Below are 17,166 nucleotides of genomic sequence, written 5' to 3' on the forward strand. Positions count from 1 at the left end.
GGACATGAGCTTGGAGAATGCACTTGGGGCTGAACACAGCCCATAAGGGACTCGACGAAACCTGAACAGTATGTCACAGCTCTCTTCTGCCAGCAACACCTGATGATAAGCATTTGCAAAGTCAATAGTGGAGAAAATTGTAGCTCCATACATGTTTGAAAAAATATCATCCATATGTGGAAGAGGATGACTGTCCATCACTATTGCCTTATTTGACTCACGATAATCCACACACATTCTCACTTTCCCATTTTTTCTTAGTGTCACTACAATGGGAGACATCCAGGGAGAGGCATCAATCCTCTCTGACTTCCATCTCCAACAGCCTCTCAATTTCACAAGAGACAGCTTGTCTGACTGAGACCGGAAGCCTTCTGAGCTTTTGTTGGACAGGTTGAACATCCTCTCTGATCTTCACTTTATGAATAAAACCTTTTGCAAGACCCAGCTTTTCAGCTGCTGCTCCAGTTTTAATCTCGGCTATTGGAGCTGTAGATGAAGTCACTGTCTGTGAAGAAGCTGCTTCAGGAAGTACTGCATTGTTGTCAATGGTGAGCCTCAGCGCTCTAAACAAGTCCAATCCTAGCAAAGCTGTGCCTGTTTTCACCACATACAGTGTAGCTGGTACTTTAGCATTAGCATGCTTCACTGTTGCTGAGAAACAGCCCATCACGGGGACTTTGGACTTAGTGTATGTCACTAGCCTTGAAGCTGGCTCAGAAAGTGAGACATCACTGAAGTGCTCTCTGTAGAGATGCTCAGGGATAATTGATACAGCAGAACCTGTGTCCACTACTAATGCAGCAGAGCATGAAGCTGACTGTGTACTTATGGTCACTGTACAGGTAATCTTTTGATCGACTAGCTCATCTTGTAACATCAGTACTGTATTCATTTCAAGAACAACCACTTCTCCCACCTTAGCTGTAGCTGTGGACTTACACACACGGGCAAAATGTCCAGTTTTGCAGCAGTTTCGGCAGGTCACTTTGCGTGCAGGGCAGTCTGGAGCGTTGACAAGATGAGCTGAAGAGCCACATCTAAAACAACACCGGTCCCGTTTAGATGCTGCTCCAGGCTCGTTTGGTTTATTGCTCCTTACTTTGGGTGGGTGTTTTGGCTTTGCAGTCATGACGTGCACCGGAGCCTCCGGCGGTGATGCGAGAGTCTGTGCGTGTCCTATTGCCGACTCCACTTGAGACGCCATCTTTACTGCCATGTCCAGTGTAAGCGTTCCCTCCGTTTTCACCAACAATTTCTCCCGTATTCTCGGACAACTAGCATGCTCGATGAGCTGATCCCGTATCATCTCGTCCGTATTTTCAGCAAACTCACATGTCGTCGCCAGCTCACGCAGTGCGCCCACATATTCAGCAACAGTCTCATGCGGTCTCTGCAGCCGGTGTCTGAACTTGTGTCGCTCCACCACCACGTTGATTGCTGGTGTGAAGTGTTTTTTCAATGCAGCTACGGCTGAGTCAAAACTTGCACCTCCGTCCTTCAGCGTGTAGAAGATGCGTTGTCCTTCCGTTCCCAGGCAATGTAGAAGCAGCGCGCGTTTACGCTTGTCGGGCCACTCATCCCCCTCTGCGCCGATAGCAAGCAGGTAGTTGGAAAACATTTTCATCCACATCTCGAATGGAATCGCATGTTGTCCGGCGGACTGTAGAAACAACGCAGGGCAGGGGACAAGATTCGCCATCCTCGTCGCCAATTTGTTGTATTCTTGTAGAAGTAATCCTCAGATTTGCACAGAAATCAGGACGTGACTCAGAATCCTTTCCCGCTATATTCTTTAATGCTTCCTCTTCACAACGTAACATACAGAACTCAGTCAGTCACACAACGCGCCCTCTAGTGTTGTGGTGGAGCAATTGAATACACAACACCCTCCTTCATGTGGACACCCCTGAGGTTTCTTCTTTTTTTTTTCCAGAAAAACCCCCGTTATGGTCTAAAACAGAAAAGAAGCTTAAAGTGCCTGAAATAAAAAAATTGTCATTCCTTATTTAAACTAGAAACATTTTGACCAACTGAACCACTTGATGCTGAGAAAAATAATTCAATCAATAAATAATATTAAATGTAAATTGATCTGAAATATTAACACAGCAGCACCAACATATTTAACGTTTTTAGTCTGAAGAAATAGCTAAAAAAGATTGAGCAGAATTTTTTTCTAAATGATCGATTATTTATTTGATTTAATTTGATTTATTTCAAGCATTGTAGTCAAAGCAATACAACATTTACACATATTTATCAAACTCATTGCAGAAATGATGAAATGCATAGATTAAAAAGACAGAAAATAAAACAAAACAAAAACGTCACTTAAATCACATTTGCTTAGTTAAATATACTGATCATTAACTAAAGTATAAGTAAAGCTTGATTTATTGCTTGAAAAGGAGTGGGAAGAAGCAAGTTTATATAATCCCACCCCTACTTATCTCATCACTTTATGATCTCATAAAGTGCAGCTGTTTTCCTGCATTACCTGCTGTCTTTATGTCAAAAACTGACACCAACTAAATGACAGGCAGACAAAGAATACATTTAGGGAAAATAAAGACACGTCATCAAAATGTCTACAATAGTTAATAAAGAATGACATTATTAGCATGAGCTGAATAATCTAAAGGCAGGTGATGATCCTGGTGTTGTGAAACAGAGGCAGAGGCAGCGCTCCGCATGCGCCGTTCAACCTGGCAGCCTGAGCCCACTATCCCTCCCCTCTCCTTCTCACACATGCGAGCCGCGTGTGACAGGAGCAGCTGCAGGGACGGCAGTTCACAGTTTCAAGCTGTTACAAACTCTGTGATATAACAGATAATAGCAGTGGCGCAGATTCTTTTTCCAAGCACTGAGCCCCACAGGCTCCCTTTTGCGCCCAGAGCAATTGCCCGTATTACCTGTGCCTAAAACCGCTACTACTGCGTGCCCCCCCTGGCATCGCATCACCCCACTAATTGAGAAGCACTGGTCTAAGGGCAGGGATGCCCAGTTTAGCTTAGTCTGTTCAGCTGAGTTTAGCCATTAGCTACTGAAATCTATGACTTCATGTTCTTTATGATTACATGTTTCTTATATAATTACCAGTGTGAAGCCCATTGAGATGACTATTGTTGTAATATTGTGCTATATAAATAAAATTGAGTTGAATTTAATTGAATATATATATGAATTGACCTATGTTTCATAGGTCAATTGGCAACTTTAAATTGTCCCTAGGTGTGAGTGTGAGAGTGAATGGGTGTGTGATTGAGGCCCTGCGACAGACTGGCGAACAGTCCAGGGTACAACCTGGACTGTTCGCCCACAAGTGGCCAGGATAGGCTCTGGCAGACCCGTGACCCCAAAAGGGATAAAACGGTAGAAAATGAATGAATGAATGAATGCATGCATGAATGAATGAATGAATGAATGAATGAATGAATGAATGAATGAATGAATGAATATATATGAACATAGTTTACTCTGAAAGTGTTAACCCTTGTGCTATCCTATGACCCCACCCTTACATTGACGTGTTCTCCCTACCATGACAAAGGTGGATAAAGATGGAGAGAATTTCATGTAATCCATGGACACCAGTGAAGATCACAAATCATTGAAGAAAAAAGGTTCAGTGCACTGTCTTGTGGGGTCTAGATGACCCAACTCCCAATGTCAAAGTGCCTAGGATAGCACAAGGGTTAAATAAAGAAGGCACTACATTCCTCAGACTGGGACCACTACATCTGCGTCAGGACTCCGACCAGAGAGCACAGGACAAGAGAAATGGTTTGAGCTTTTTATCTGGTGTTTTCTTCGGTTTTACAGAGCTCACAGCTTTGCGACATGTAGCATGTCTCACCCTCCCTCCCTCTGTTTCCGTAAGACCCCGCTTGTCCACAGACATGCCTGTACAGAATACACTAAACAGTGCGGAATTTATAAACGAAAGGCTTAAGAGAAGCATAATATATGACCTCTAAAATGTGCGTACTGACCTCAAATTGATTTTTTGTGGTACATTGGAAGTGTTTAATAATTTGTCCAAAATGCTGAAATTTGGTAAAATACCAAGCTACACCGCTTGATGGATTATTGAAGCATTACAGGTACTGTAGTCAGGTGCCTGGCATAGCAAGATGGACTTTGATTCAACTGTTTGTGGTTAAGATGAACAAAGTTTGACTTGTCTGTTTTGTTTTGTTGCTGCACAGTCTAAAAATGGGTAAATTTTCAGAATTAAATACTTTTTTTATCTTTTATCAGTTAGAGAACCACAAAGGATTCAAGGAGTCTCAGGTTGCAGACCCCTAGTCTAAACAATTATGGGTGATTTGACTGACCACATTTATTCATCATGGTTTTATCAACAAAGTTAAAGACCCGCTCCAAAGGAAATCACGTTTTTGGTGTTTTTACCAACAAACATTTTACTCATAATTAAAGACATGTACAAAATATATACATAAGCAAAATAATGTAAGACTAAAACTGTTTTTTGAGTATGTCTTTATGATTGATTGATCAGGAGCAGAAGAAACTCGCCGTTTAAAAAAGCGTACAGTTGTAACGCTGGAGCTGCCATGGACGGGCCAAAGTTTTTCTGCTCTGCTCCAATTCTGATGCATGCACTTGCAGACAAAAAGATCCCTTAATGTCTTGAATTTCTTTCTCTGAGCTGGTATCTGCCTCAAAACTGCGTGGCTGGATAGCTCCAATATTGCTCGCCGTTTTTGTTGCACCGTTAATGTTAGCTTGGAGCTGTGAGGAGCTGTAAACTAGTAGGAGATTGTAAACAAATGGATGACAGGAGGGGTGGCGGGCGTACTTCCACACCGACTTCCACAACTGAATTTCTATTGAACTCCTGCCGCTCTGCAGAAACTCTGAAAACAGCACAGGTTTTTTGATTTTGGTAAAAGTCAACATAATCATAATTAAAGATGACTGGAAACGCTTTTGCAATTGAAAAGATAATCGAAACAGGACTTTAAGTCATTCTATAAGTCCAAGTAAAAAGTCAGTCCACAGTTGTAGACTTGAGTATGTCGACTAAAAAATGGAATCACTCAGGACCTTTCTGAACAGAGCAGGAGATCTAGAAAAATGAGATCAATCTTGACGTAGCAGCTGTTTGAAGAGGGTTCTTCAGATTCAGTCTCTAAGCTCCTGTACTATAGCAGGCTGTCTAAATAGTGTGCAGCTACGGGGCTTGACGTGTTGTTGAAGCTTCCTTGTTGCATCACTAGACATCTCCCACTGCACTGTATCCATTGATTAAAGTCCCACTCTGATCATCTTTTAATCTAATTTAAAAGTGTTCCTACAGTGGTCTTTTACTTATAATTATGCAGTTTTAGCCGTTTTTATTTCTGTGTAGGGGTTATTTATTTTTAATCAATGAACGAATCAATCAACGTTTAATCAATGAATCAATATCTATTCCTACTATCCAACCAGATCGATCTGAGTAAGACAAGTTTTAGTCAGATTAACCTATACCATAAAAAGAATTATTTGAAAGTGAGATAAATTGCTTATTGATCTTGCAAAATACAATTTGGATCCAGGTACAGTATGTTTATTTTACTAAAACATAAAAATGACTATCACAGCAGACAACACGTGATGGCAACATAAAATGATCCAACCATCCTTACAGTCCAATATGTGTAAACACTTAGAATTTTGCTAAGACATGTGACCATGCAGCAAATGTGTCAAACTCAAGGAGCCACATCCAGCCTAACGAGTAATTATTTCCAGTCGGCGAGATTATTTTTTGTCAATGTCGCGGTAATATGTAGTGGTCTGTACTGGTAACATTAACTACAGATCCCAAAATGCATGTCAGCTGCCTTGCCAAACACTTGTTAGGCAGTGTCTCCATCTGAATAGTTTTGTCAACTATTGGGCAAAAATTGCTTTGGGTGAGTGGACAATTTGGGCAGCTTTGTGGTTAGTGTATGGTTACTTATTGAAGTAAGTCTCAGCAGGGAAGAGCGATCAGACAAGGTGAGCCTTTCCCTCAACCTAGCAGCCTCACCTTTGTCAGCAACTAAGTTAGGGATCTACGTTATTGTTCTATATTTGCAGATATTAATCCATTTTACATCAGTTTTTCCCCCTCAACTGCAAAATATCCACTTCCAACATCTAGCTTCCACATTAGAGTCAAACTATTTCACATTAAGTTGCAAGTTGTTATATTCAGAATCTTCCGTTTCAGCCTCAAATACTGGTTCCTCCTTTTGTTCCAAAGTAATCAGCTCTACCGTTAATTTTGAGCGGTAGCCTTTTGTTTGCGCAAGTTTTTAGTACATTTGGGGAAGGTCTTCCAACAATTGCAGGAAAAGAAAAAATTCTAAAGCTATAAGAATCAGATTTATTGAAGAAGGCTGAAGGACACAGTCTGGTTGCTGCTGGCGGCGTCGGACACAGTCTGGTTGCTGCTGGCGGCGTCGGACACAGTCTGGTTGCTGCTGGCGGCGTCGGACACAGTCTGGTTGCTGCTGGCGGCGTCGGACACAGTCTGGTTGCTGCTGGCGGCGTCGGACACAGTCTGGTTGCTGCTGGCGGCGTCGGACACAGTCTGGTTGCTGCTGGCGGCGTCGGACACAGTCTGGTTGCTGCTGGCGGCGTCGGACACAGTCTGGTTGCTGCTGGCGGCGTCGGACACAGTCTGGTTGCTGCTGGCGGCGTCGGACACAGTCTGGTTGCTGCTGGCGGCGTCGGACACAGTCTGGTTGCTGCTGGCGGCGTCGGACACAGTCTGGTTGCTGCTGGCGGCGTCGGACACAGTCTGGTTGCTGCTGGCGGCGTCGGACACAGTCTGGTTGCTGCTGGCGGCGTCGGACACAGTCTGGTTGCTGCTGGCGGCGTCGGACACAGTCTGGTTGCTGCTGGCGGCGTCGGACACAGTCTGGTTGCTGCTGGCGGCGTCGGACACAGTCTGGTTGCTGCTGGCGGCGTCGGACACAGTCTGGTTGCTGCTGGCGGCGTCGGACACAGTCTGGTTGCTGCTGGCGGCGTCGGACACAGTCTGGTTGCTGCTGGCGGCGTCGGACACAGTCTGGTTGCTGCTGGCGGCGTCGGACACAGTCTGGTTGCTGCTGGCGGCGTCGGACACAGTCTGGTTGCTGCTGGCGGCGTCGGACACAGTCTGGTTGCTGCTGGCGGCGTCGGACACAGTCTGGTTGCTGCTGGCGGCGTCGGACACAGTCTGGTTGCTGCTGGCGGCGTCGGACACAGTCTGGTTGCTGCTGGCGGCGTCGGACACAGTCTGGTTGCTGCTGGCGGCGTCGGACACAGTCTGGTTGCTGCTGGCGGCGTCGGACACAGTCTGGTTGCTGCTGGCGGCGTCGGACACAGTCTGGTTGCTGCTGGCGGCGTCGGACACAGTCTGGTTGCTGCTGGCGGCGTCGGACACAGTCTGGTTGCTGCTGGCGGCGTCGGACACAGTCTGGTTGCTGCTGGCGGCGTCGGACACAGTCTGGTTGCTGCTGGCGGCGTCGGACACAGTCTGGTTGCTGCTGGCGGCGTCGGACACAGTCTGGTTGCTGCTGGCGGCGTCGGACACAGTCTGGTTGCTGCTGGCGGCGTCGGACACAGTCTGGTTGCTGCTGGCGGCGTCGGACACAGTCTGGTTGCTGCTGGCGGCGTCGGACACAGTCTGGTTGCTGCTGGCGGCGTCGGACACAGTCTGGTTGCTGCTGGCGGCGTCGGACACAGTCTGGTTGCTGCTGGCGGCGTCGGACACAGTCTGGTTGCTGCTGGCGGCGTCGGACACAGTCTGGTTGCTGCTGGCGGCGTCGGACACAGTCTGGTTGCTGCTGGCGGCGTCGGACACAGTCTGGTTGCTGCTGGCGGCGTCGGACACAGTCTGGTTGCTGCTGGCGGCGTCGGACACAGTCTGGTTGCTGCTGGCGGCGTCGGACACAGTCTGGTTGCTGCTGGCGGCGTCGGACACAGTCTGGTTGCTGCTGGCGGCGTCGGACACAGTCTGGTTGCTGCTGGCGGCGTCGGACACAGTCTGGTTGCTGCTGGCGGCGTCGGACACAGTCTGGTTGCTGCTGGCGGCGTCGGACACAGTCTGGTTGCTGCTGGCGGCGTCGGACACAGTCTGGTTGCTGCTGGCGGCGTCGGACACAGTCTGGTTGCTGCTGGCGGCGTCGGACACAGTCTGGTTGCTGCTGGCGGCGTCGGACACAGTCTGGTTGCTGCTGGCGGCGTCGGACACAGTCTGGTTGCTGCTGGCGGCGTCGGACACAGTCTGGTTGCTGCTGGCGGCGTCGGACACAGTCTGGTTGCTGCTGGCGGCGTCGGACACAGTCTGGTTGCTGCTGGCGGCGTCGGACACAGTCTGGTTGCTGCTGGCGGCGTCGGACACAGTCTGGTTGCTGCTGGCGGCGTCGGACACAGTCTGGTTGCTGCTGGCGGCGTCGGACACAGTCTGGTTGCTGCTGGCGGCGTCGGACACAGTCTGGTTGCTGCTGGCGGCGTCGGACACAGTCTGGTTGCTGGCGGCGTCGGACACAGTCTGGTTGCTGGCGGCGTCGGACACAGTCTGGTTGCTGGCGGCGTCGGACACAGTCTGGTTGCTGGCGGCGTCGGACACAGTCTGGTTGCTGGCGGCGTCGGACACAGTCTGGTTGCTGGCGGCGTCGGACACAGTCTGGTTGCTGGCGGCGTCGGACACAGTCTGGTTGCTGGCGGCGTCGGACACAGTCTGGTTGCTGGCGGCGTCGGACACAGTCTGGTTGCTGGCGGCGTCGGACACAGTCTGGTTGCTGGCGGCGTCGGACACAGTCTGGTTGCTGGCGGCGTCGGACACAGTCTGGTTGCTGGCGGCGTCGGACACAGTCTGGTTGCTGGCGGCGTCGGACACAGTCTGGTTGCTGGCGGCGTCGGACACAGTCTGGTTGCTGGCGGCGTCGGACACAGTCTGGTTGCTGGCGGCGTCGGACACAGTCTGGTTGCTGGCGGCGTCGGACACAGTCTGGTTGCTGGCGGCGTCGGACACAGTCTGGTTGCTGGCGGCGTCGGACACAGTCTGGTTGCTGGCGGCGTCGGACACAGTCTGGTTGCTGGCGGCGTCGGACACAGTCTGGTTGCTGGCGGCGTCGGACACAGTCTGGTTGCTGGCGGCGTCGGACACAGTCTGGTTGCTGGCGGCGTCGGACACAGTCTGGTTGCTGGCGGCGTCGGACACAGTCTGGTTGCTGGCGGCGTCGGACACAGTCTGGTTGCTGGCGGCGTCGGACACAGTCTGGTTGCTGGCGGCGTCGGACACAGTCTGGTTGCTGGCGGCGTCGGACACAGTCTGGTTGCTGGCGGCGTCGGACACAGTCTGGTTGCTGGCGGCGTCGGACACAGTCTGGTTGCTGGCGGCGTCGGACACAGTCTGGTTGCTGGCGGCGTCGGACACAGTCTGGTTGCTGGCGGCGTCGGACACAGTCTGGTTGCTGGCGGCGTCGGACACAGTCTGGTTGCTGGCGGCGTCGGACACAGTCTGGTTGCTGGCGGCGTCGGACACAGTCTGGTTGCTGGCGGCGTCGGACACAGTCTGGTTGCTGGCGGCGTCGGACACAGTCTGGTTGCTGGCGGCGTCGGACACAGTCTGGTTGCTGGCGGCGTCGGACACAGTCTGGTTGCTGGCGGCGTCGGACACAGTCTGGTTGCTGGCGGCGTCGGACACAGTCTGGTTGCTGGCGGCGTCGGACACAGTCTGGTTGCTGGCGGCGTCGGACACAGTCTGGTTGCTGGCGGCGTCGGACACAGTCTGGTTGCTGGCGGCGTCGGACACAGTCTGGTTGCTGGCGGCGTCGGACACAGTCTGGTTGCTGGCGGCGTCGGACACAGTCTGGTTGCTGGCGGCGTCGGACACAGTCTGGTTGCTGGCGGCGTCGGACACAGTCTGGTTGCTGGCGGCGTCGGACACAGTCTGGTTGCTGGCGGCGTCGGACACAGTCTGGTTGCTGGCGGCGTCGGACACAGTCTGGTTGCTGGCGGTGTCGGACAGTACTATACGCGCTGCTCTGGCAACGAGAGCCACAGCTTCCACCTCATTGGTTTCCAGTTGTACTAACAAAATGAAATTGGACTTTAGAATTTTTTACATTTTTTTTAATTATAGTATTAATATTTTTTTGCTCTTGTATATTTAATAGAGAAACCAAACCACATGTTTCTTCTCCAACTCACCTTTAACCAGATTTTCCAACCTGGAATCCAATGACTGTTGAAGATCAAGGCCACGCTCTAAAGCCAAATCTTTTGGGGGAGGAAACAGAGAGGACGTAGTAAACATCCACTAATAATTTTCAGTACATATTTCTTAGCATTAATTCTCACCAGCTTTTCTTCCCATCTTTTTATGGTCTGCATCCTGGGTTTCTCTAGCAAAAGGTAAACTTAAACCTACAGAGAATGACAGTTTAAAGAAGGTTAAATGTTTGTTCTGATGATTTTTGAAAGACAAATTTCAATCTGCAGTATAACAAATCCTTCAAATAAAGCTACAAACCTTTGCTAAAGAAAACAGCCAAAACACAAAGGGCCACAAACGACTCAGCTCCCATCTTTCCAGACTCTGAATGAGAAGCCAACAAACAAGAGGAGCTTAAAAAAGTTCCTCCTGCAGGAAACACAGCTGCTGTTCATTACAGCTGATTGTCTTTCTCCTCAGATCAGCTGGACTCACATTTTGATTGACACACCTGAGATGAAACCTCAGAATTTAGGGATTACCTTGTTAGTTCATAATTTTATTAGGTTAAGATAAAAGCTTGGTAATGTCGCATCAAGTCAACAAAAATAAAAAAGATGTTCCCCAAATCTTTGTTTAAAAAGTTCACTTTGTTAAGGAATCAAACTGTTTACTCGGAAGAAAATGATGTCATTTGACACTAATATGAAAACTCCTGTGAAATAAGGACATTGAAGCTCCTCAGAATTTGTTTGTAGAACATTTGGTCTTCATTTTTATATAAATCTCAGAATTCTAACAGCCTCTGTTCCAGAACCTTTGTGTTACAGTGATGCATGTTCAGCAAAGATCATAAAAAGAGCCGAACTGTTGTGATCCGTGAGCAGACAGTCAAAGACAAACCTTCCTGTCATTCCAAACTCCTTTGTCCTCAAAGACTAAAGATCAAACTTTTATTCACCTAAAACCATCACATCTTTGTTGAATGTTAGAAAAGTTCCTGTCAGTATGAAGTTTACAATGAAGATTACAATTTACATGTGAGCGCCCTCTAGTGGAGATTAAAACCAATTATATGAGGCAGATTTTTCACATTTTAGGACATTAAGTCACATTATAACAGATCTGTACAACTTTGTAAAATCTATTCACATATGATTGATTGTAAATTTGAAAATGTGGGTAAAATATCAAGAAAATGCAAACAATTTGAAAAGAATAGTTTAGATTAAATCCCCTAAAGACTAAAGGCATTTTACCATGCAGTATATAGTCAAATCACCATGATGGATTTCATAGTTCTATGCCCAATGTAATTATAAAATATTATTTGACCTTGATCTCTAAGTCCTTTAGGTTGCTGCCAGCAACCAGTCCTTTAGAAAAAAAGTATTTTTTCTGGACCTGCTGCTGAAGCTGGATTGGTTGTAAAGGATGTCTTGGGGAGTGAAAGAGTAGCCATGATTCCTGCCTCAAGTCAGGCTGATGATCTGGAAAACCACATCTATAAGGAATTGCATCAAACACTTGTACAACTCCAAACATGAATGTTCATTTAATCCAAACTGCAGTTTAAAATGTTCATATTAGATTTGCTTTATTTAAGGGTTGGTCTTTAGTGGTTCCATGTTTCCCATTTTAAGCTTTAAAGAGTTCTTAACAAAGTTTGATGCTGACATTTTCAAAGCTTTTGTTGTGAAAATAAGCAAAATAGTTTCATGGCAATGCGGTATATTTATTATAAACTTAACATGAATACCGTTTTCAACAACAGAAACAAAGAAACAGTTGTGGATTTTACTTTATGGGCTTCTTCATGCAATCAATCAAATGTAACATTCAATTCAGCATTTAGCCAGCGTACCTGTCAGTCACATTTATTATATGAATCAAAGCATTTTGGAAAAGTCTGTTTATGGTTAACAACTGTATCAAAAAGGGTAATGTCAGAGAAAGTCTGTCCACATCACTGCTCAGCATCACGTCTGTCGTGATCTGTTGAGAACAGATCCACTTAAGAGGAAGATTCCCGGGTAAGGGACCCCAGTTTCTGCTCATACATGCTTGCAGCTTCCTCAGCACTGGACTCCAGCTCCACTGAAATCCCTGAAAGAAAGAAAAAATCCCCGACAGAAAACCATCAGCTGTTGCTGGTCTGTCATTCAGGAAAAAGTTCATCAAAATGAGCAGAAAACAGGTTCTACCAGAAATTCATTAGGGAAGGGTCAAAACACCAAACTGAGATTAAAATACATTCTTTCAGTCTTGTAAAAATACATTGTATAACACATTGATATTCCTCCTCTGCCTGAAAATCTAAAATGATTTTTTTGTGCTATGTGACTCTTTGACATGCTGCAGATATAACAGAAGGCTGAGGTGAGAGGCTACCATGCAGGAATCCAGGGTTCGATTCCCTGGAGGGGAAGAAACAATGGTACTGGGGGCAATTACCATGTCAATGGCGAGCAGTTAACATCACTCAGTGAGGGTCCTTATGCAAGACCCCCTTAACGCTACCGTCTCCCCAGCGCAGTTCAGCTGCACCTCACCGCTCCCCCAGGGGATGGGTCAAATGCGGAGAAGAATTTCCCCATTGAGGGATAAATAAAGTATCAGAAACAAAAGAGAACCTACAGACTTTCCTACCATTAGTGACACGTCTGATGATGTTCACATCCATTTACTGTCTCATGTTTCTGTGCAAAGACACACTCTAAAGTCACAGATCTTAATAAGTGTGATTATTAGCGGCTCCAAGCCCGATTAGAGAAGGTTGCGTCAGGAAGGGCATCCGGCGTAAAACATTGCCAAATTTACCATGCGACTTGTTCGCTGTGGCGACCCCTGATGGGAGAAGCCGAAAGAGGAAGGAAGGATTAGCATTAATAATTGTGGTTAGTTTTTCTGAGACACAAACTGCTGCAGTTTACCTGACAGCTATGCTGCTAGTACATCTGTCTGAGAACTTTCTTATAAAAACATAATATTTGGTTTTCATTGTTTTGAACAGAAAGGCTGTGATGCTTTCTTTTTTATAAATATGTTGTTATTCTTGGCTAAATTCCATATTCACATAAAAAAACCTGAATTCTTTTAAAATGAATTTTTTCTTTAAAAAATACAATAAACCATTAACATCTGTAAATCTTTTGGATTAGTGACATAAGGTAACTCTCGCATTTCTAAGTTTTATTTTTTTCCCCCTTTTATTTCTATTTTTATTGTTAGTTAGTTATTTCCTCTTGTGATTGCTTTATTTGGTTATTATTGAACACCAGTTCAATAATTGTATTTGTATTTTTGTATTGTATTCTGCAAATGTTGAATAAAAAAATGACACCTGTTTCCTCACAGCTCCTGGTTCAAACAGAATCTTCTCACAGACATTTCTGAACATTTGTAAACCTAGTTGGTGTAATTTGTAGTGGTTGATATTTCTGTGTGCTCTGTCACTAAATCTGCTAAATTCCAAGATTAGTCCTTAAGTTAATGTTTTATCCTCGTATTTTTCCTTTACCTGCAGAACAAACTGCTTCCAGATGACCGTGCTGTTTCAGACCAAAGCATAAAAAATGAATTAAAATTGTTATTATCAGTTTTTCATTTAATATGTAGATGCATGGACATTGCTGTCCATGCATTTACACGTTCTCTTAAACAAGAAACCCGTAAGTTGGAAAGAGAATGGCGTCGCTCCGGTTCAGAGCAGTCTCTGAATCTCTGGAAACATAGCCTATTAAATTACAAAAAAGTTCTGCGTAGAGCTAGAACCCAGTACTATTCAACCTTAATATCGGAGAATGGAAATAATCCAAGATTTCTTTTTAGCACTATTGCTAAATTAACTCGCAGTCAGAGCTCAGTAGAACCATATGTTCCTATTTCTCTCATCTCTGATGATTTTCTTACATTTTTCGATAGTAAAATCTCAAATATTAGACATAAGTTGAATCAAGTTATTCCTACTATCAGCCCAGAGCATGCTGAAGCGGTAGAAGTGGAGGCATCCATAGAAACCTCTGTAACATTAGACTGCTTCACTATTGTGGATCAAGCGGAAATAGCAACAATTATTACTTCCTCCAAATCCTCAACTTGTCTGTTAGACCAAATTCCCACTAGAAGTTTTAAAGAAACCTTCCCCCTAATTAATGCTTCCATATTAACGATGATAAATACCTTTATGGAAACGGGTTACGTGCCACAGTCTTTTAAATATGCAGTTGTTAGGATGCTGGAGCCTGTCCCCTAACAACTGCATATTTAAACCTCTTCTAAAAAGCCCAGTTTGGATCCTAGCAACTTGGCCAACTATAGACCAACATCAAACCTCCCATTTATTTCTAAAATCCTAGAAAGAGTTGTAGTTAAGCAGCTTTACTGCCACCTACAGAACAACAGCCACTTTGAAGACTTTCAGTCAGGGTTTAGACCTCACCACAGTACCGAAACTGCACTGGTTAGAGTCTCTAATGACTTATTACTGGCCTCAGAAAAGGGACTGCTTTCTATTCTGGTCCTGTTAGACCTCAGTGCAGCCTTTAACACTATCGACCACAGTATTTTACTCCATAGATTAGAGCAGGACATAGGGATCAGAGGATCTGCTCTCCAGTGGTTTAAATCCTATTTATCCAATAGGTATCAGTTCGTTAATGTAAACGGACAGTCCTCTCAGTGCACTCGAGTTAACTATGGAGTCCCACAGGGCTCAGTTTTAGGACCCATCCTGTTTATGCTTTATATGCTACCCTTAGGAAACATAATCAGAAAACACAGCATTCATTTTCATTGTTATGCCGACGATATTAGTTGTATTTATCCATGAAACCTGACCAGAATGACAATATATAGAAACTGAATGCCTGCATTAGAGACATGAAGACCTGGATGACAATTAATTACCTCTTCTTGAACCCAGAAAAAACTGAGGTCATTATACTAGGTCCCAAAAAACTCAGAGATGCTCTGTCTGATCAGATAGTCTCCCTGGATGGTGTAAGTATAGCCCCTAATTCCACAGTTAGAAACCTTGGGGTTTTATTTGACCAGGATTTATCATTTAAGGCTCACATATCTGAGGCATGTAGAACTGCCTTTTTTCACCTGCGGAATATAGCTAAGATCAGAAATATACTTTCTAAGAGTGATGCTGAAAAACTCATCCATGCGTTTGTTATGTCGAGGCTGGATTACTGTAACTCTTTGTAAGCAGCGTGTCCTAAGAGTTCCTTAAGAAGTCTCCAGCTTGTTCAGAACACAGCAGCTAGATTGTTAGTCCTCTGAAATTATAAAAGTGAGGTTCTTCATATTATAGCATTTGTAAGCTATAAACTGATTGTAAATCTGGGTAAAGTATTAATCATTTGGTGTAGCCTCCTTTTAGGCTATGCAATTAAAATCATTTCCTGGAAAAACAGACGTCTTGGACTTGGGCCCCTTTTGAACTAACCTATTCAATTGTTTTCTATGATGCCATTTTGTAAGTGGGCCGTTTTTGTTGTACATCAATGTAAACACCTGGATACATTTTTCATAAGCTGAGTTAACATTGTTGCTTTCATACAGGGTTTTCCAAGTTTGTGCTTGTAGTTCTAATTTAAAAGCATTTATTGATTCATCTGTAAACTTTTTGCCTTTATTCTTTGATTTTCTACAAAAACATTCACAGTTTGCAAATACCTGAAGGTGGTCACTGACGTCAGTCTGTTATGATGAGCGTAGCTGGACCCAGAAGCAGGACAGAAACAGAGGGTGGCTGAATAAGTGATATTTATTGAGTCCCAGAGGTGGTGGAGGCTTCAGGCTCGTATGTTTTGCGGCTGTGACAGGATGTCGGAATTGAATCTTGCTTGGAGTCCAGAAGAGTGACAAACGGTGATCAAAGACTGGAGGCGTAGCTGATGGTGATTCCGCATGAAGTAGATGGACTGACGTCGGCTGATGGGTGAGGAGTCCATAAGAAGGCTGCAGGCTGATGAGGTGATGGGTGGCAGGTGTGATGAGGATTCTTTGGTAGGTGTGGGGGAAGACCAGGATCCTAACAGGACCCCCCCCTCAAGGGACGTCACCTGGCGGCCGAAACCGGTCCGGATGCAGGCGACGAAACTCACGCACCAAAGCAGGGTCCACAATGAAGGAGCAGGGCACCCAACAGCGTTCCTCCGGGCCATAACCCTCCCAGTCCACCAAGAACTGGAGACCACGGCCCGCCGGCACACATCCAGAAGACGACGGGCAGTGTAGACCGGATGACCGTCCACCAGCCGGGCGGGAGGAGGGGGTACGGACGGAGGGCACAGAGGGCTGGAGACCACAGGCTTGAGGCGGGAGACATGAAAAACTGGATGGACTTTCATTGAGCGTGGCAGGCGCAGTTTCACACAGGCAGGATTGATAATAGAGTCCACAATGAATGGGCTTACATAGCGGGGGGACAATTTACGTGATTCGGTGCGAAGAGGAAGGTCCCTTGTTGACAGCCACACCTTCTGTCCAGGAGAGTAAGCCGGGGGCTGGGGAATGACGCCTGTCAGCTGTGGTCTTGGCACGCTGTGAAGCACGGAGCAGAGACTGCTTAGTCGCAGACCAGACCCTGCGACAGTGGCGGATATGGGCTGCCACAGAGGGAACGGCTAGATCAGCTTCCTCAGAGGGGATTATAGGGGGCTGGTAACCCAAGGAGGCTTCAAAGGGGGACCTTCCAGTAACCGAGGAGACTAGGGAGTTATGCGAGTACTCTACCCAGCTGAGATGTTCAGACCACGAGGTGGGGTTCTGGGAGCACACGCAACGAAGAGCAGACTCCAAGTCTTGATTTGTGCGTTCGCTCTGGCCATTTGTCTGAGGGTGGAAACCCGAGGATAAGCTGGCAGTAGCACCCAACCCCTGGCAAAAAGACTTCCAGACCTGGGATGCAAACTGGGGAAACGATGTCTGAGGGAATGCCATGAAGATGA

The 17,166-nt window shown here is 46.3% G+C and overlaps 1 protein-coding gene across 2 annotated transcripts; it reads right to left on the bottom strand.

Annotated features, from left to right (window-relative positions):
* Window positions 1-6,368: 6,368 nt before the first annotated feature.
* LOC144996577 (uncharacterized) lies at window positions 6,369-10,666 on the bottom strand. Of its 2 annotated transcripts, none has more exons than XM_078956179.1 (4): window positions 10,523-10,666; window positions 10,351-10,416; window positions 10,201-10,257; window positions 6,369-10,080 (listed from the first exon to the last, which is right to left on the bottom strand). In XM_078956179.1, exons 1-4 carry the CDS (start codon window positions 10,575-10,577, stop codon window positions 6,383-6,385), a joined length of 3,876 nt encoding a protein of 1,291 aa, XP_078812305.1. In that variant the 5' UTR covers window positions 10,578-10,666; the 3' UTR covers window positions 6,369-6,382. The 2 variants fall into 2 exon arrangements, with proteins under 2 accessions (XP_078812305.1, XP_078812304.1); XM_078956178.1 differs by having other exon boundaries at window positions 10,201-10,269.
* Between the last annotated feature and the right edge of the window lie 6,500 nt (window positions 10,667-17,166).

The sequence above is a fragment of the Oryzias latipes genome, chromosome 12 (genome assembly GCF_053564925.1).
Source record: "Oryzias latipes strain Hd-rR chromosome 12, Olatipes_Hd-rR_3.1".
Classification (NCBI taxonomy): domain Eukaryota; kingdom Metazoa; phylum Chordata; class Actinopteri; order Beloniformes; family Adrianichthyidae; genus Oryzias; species Oryzias latipes.